This window comes from Oratosquilla oratoria, chromosome 19 (assembly GCF_046742065.1).
Source record: "Oratosquilla oratoria isolate Oo_2021 chromosome 19, ASM4674206v1, whole genome shotgun sequence".
Classification (NCBI taxonomy): Eukaryota; Metazoa; Arthropoda; class Malacostraca; order Stomatopoda; family Squillidae; genus Oratosquilla; species Oratosquilla oratoria.
In genome coordinates, this window is record NC_134795.1 from 27399630 (window position 1) to 27402432 (window position 2803).

Here is a 2803-nt window from a genome sequence, read left to right on the forward strand (position 1 = left end):
CTCTCTCTCTCTCTCTCTCTCTTTCGCTCTCAGGAGGGACAGGATTTGCCTTCCCTCACGAGGGAAAATTGGCTGTTAACTCCGTCTGTCACTTCCTGGATGCAGTGATAAACTGGTTGATTTCGCCGGCTCTTACTGCAGCTTTTACGATAAAGGAAATCATGAAACATTAGTCAATTCACACGTACACGCATACACATATTTACCCACGCGCGTGCACACACACACACACACACACACACACACACACACACACACACACACACACACACACACACACACACACACACACACACACACACACACACACACACACACACACACACACACACACACACACACGCACATACACACACACACGCACATACACACACACATGCATACTAAACATACATGTACATATTCATTAATACTATATATATATATTGTATATATGTATATATATATATATATATATATATATATACATATATATATATATATATATATACACATACATACATGCATGGCGTCGACTTCAAAAGGGACTCAATATTTCCTTAACTTTATCCTTCACCCTCTCCATCACATTCGTTCACACTTTTCCTTGATCCTCCTACTCCTTCTCTCTCTCTTCCTCCTCCCTTCTCCGTCTCTCCCTCACCCTCCATCTATATTCTTCGCCATTCCTCTTGGTCCTGGCCTCTCTCTCTCAGTTCCTCCTCGTCTCGCCTCCTGAAGGTGCAATAGGACCTAAATGGTCGACATCAAGCCTTCAAGAAATAAAATTCCCAGAGGGTTTCCGATACTCCGCCCAGGAAGAAGTTCGGCTTGGGTTTATTTTCATTCAAACATTTGCTTATGAATTCGTAAAAATGTAAACACGTACTGGAAACAACCGAATGATTGGAAATCTTATCCAAAAGGAGAATTTTGATTATACCAAAGCTGCTTTCGAAATAAAGGTATGACCTGATGTAGGAATTATTCAGAGGATGGCTAAAGAGAATAAAACAAAAGAAAAATTATGAAACAAAAACAAACAAATGCACGGAGAAGCATTACGCATATCGCTACTCGTAGGTATCTGTACACACACACACACACACACACACACACACACACACACACACACACACACACACACACACACACACACACACACACACACACACACACACACACACACACACAATTATATATGTGTATATATATATATATATATATACACATATATATATACACATACTATATATATATATATATATATGTATATATATGTATACATATATATACATATATACATATATATTTGTTATATATATATATACATATATACATTTATATGTATATGTAAATATACATATATATATATATGTATATATATATATATATATATATATATATATATATATATATACATATACAGGGTGATTGAAAAGTAACTCCCTATTTTAAAATACATATGATTTATTCAAATGCTGTAATATTTTTCCTTTTTTTGTATATGTTCCATGAAGTACGGGAAATCTCTGTTCTTGTTTCCTTTTCAGATCTATGATTTGTTTGAAATTTCAAAGCCCTACACAAATGGCTGGACGTCTTACCCTACAGGAACGTGCCCAGCTAGCGGCACGCTACGAAGTTTGGAGATCCGTTGTTCAAGTGCAAAGATGGTGGAGAACCATTAAAGGAAGACATGTTGATGCTAAGACGATCAAGAATTGTCATGCAAAACTCATCGCCACAGGATCTGTGGCTGATACTCGAAGAAGAGGTCGCCCTTCCAATTCCAGAGACCCGGAGGTAGTGCAAGTTGTTCAAGAAATGTTTACCCGTAGCCCGAAAAAGTCAATTCGACAAGCAGCAAGGGAAAGTGGGCTCTCCTTTCACTGTGTACGAAATGTGCTTAAAAATGAGCTTAAATGGCGTGCTTGGAAGCCGCATTACTGTCAAACACTCTCTGCTGAAGACTGCGACATTCGTGTGGAGTTTGGGGAGATGATGTTGGCTTGGTATGAAGATTGGTCTGATCTCTTTAAAAATATCCTCTGGAGTGATGAAGCGGTATTTCACATCGGTGGGTTTGTGAACCGTCACAACTCTCACTACTGAGCAGGAGAAGACCCTCGTATTACCTCTGAAAAAATGCAGAATCGGAATATGGAATGCCTTCGGATAGGATTGTGGGTCTCTTCATCCTTCGAGATACCATGAATGCCGAAAGGTACCTCAATATGCTGAGAGATGAAATCTGGGCAGTTATCAGTACTTGGGAAAATATTGAGGATTTGATTTTCATACAAGAAGGCGCCCTCCGCACTTTGGTATTGTTGTTCGTGAATGGCTGAATGCCCACTTCCCTGGGAGATAGATGGGTCGTCGTGAGTGGCCAGCCAGAAGTCCTGACTTCGTCGTTGTCATATCTGAATAGAATCGCCAATTATTTGATTGACATCGTCGTCATTGGCGATCCTATTCAGGTATTACAACGACGAAAGTCTATCAAGGATACGTACCTAGCTTAACCACTAGCTACAAGTGGGCTTGGTTCTTCGTAAAATTGAGATTAGGACGGCAGTTAGCAGTCGACTCAAATCCTGCGGTAGTTAGATTAACCCCGAGGTTGAAGAATCTTATAGTCTCATTAGCGTAGTCGGTAGAAGCATAGACTTGCTACTATGCAAGTCCTGGTTTCGAGTCCGGGGACAACTGTCGGAATTATTATTACAATTATCATGTATATATATATACATGTAATTTCAATATATATATATATATATATATATATATATAAAACGTGTGTGTGTGTGTGTGTGTGTGT

The 2803-nt window shown here is 39.0% G+C and overlaps 1 protein-coding gene across 1 annotated transcript; it reads left to right on the forward strand.

Moving 5' to 3' along the window:
* The first annotated feature begins 1569 nt into the window (after window positions 1-1569).
* LOC143035574 (uncharacterized) lies at window positions 1570-2094 on the forward strand. Its single transcript, XM_076202441.1, has one exon. The coding sequence runs from the start codon at window positions 1570-1572 to the stop codon at window positions 2092-2094; it is 525 nt and encodes a 174-aa protein (XP_076058556.1).
* The last annotated feature ends 709 nt before the right edge of the window (window positions 2095-2803 follow it).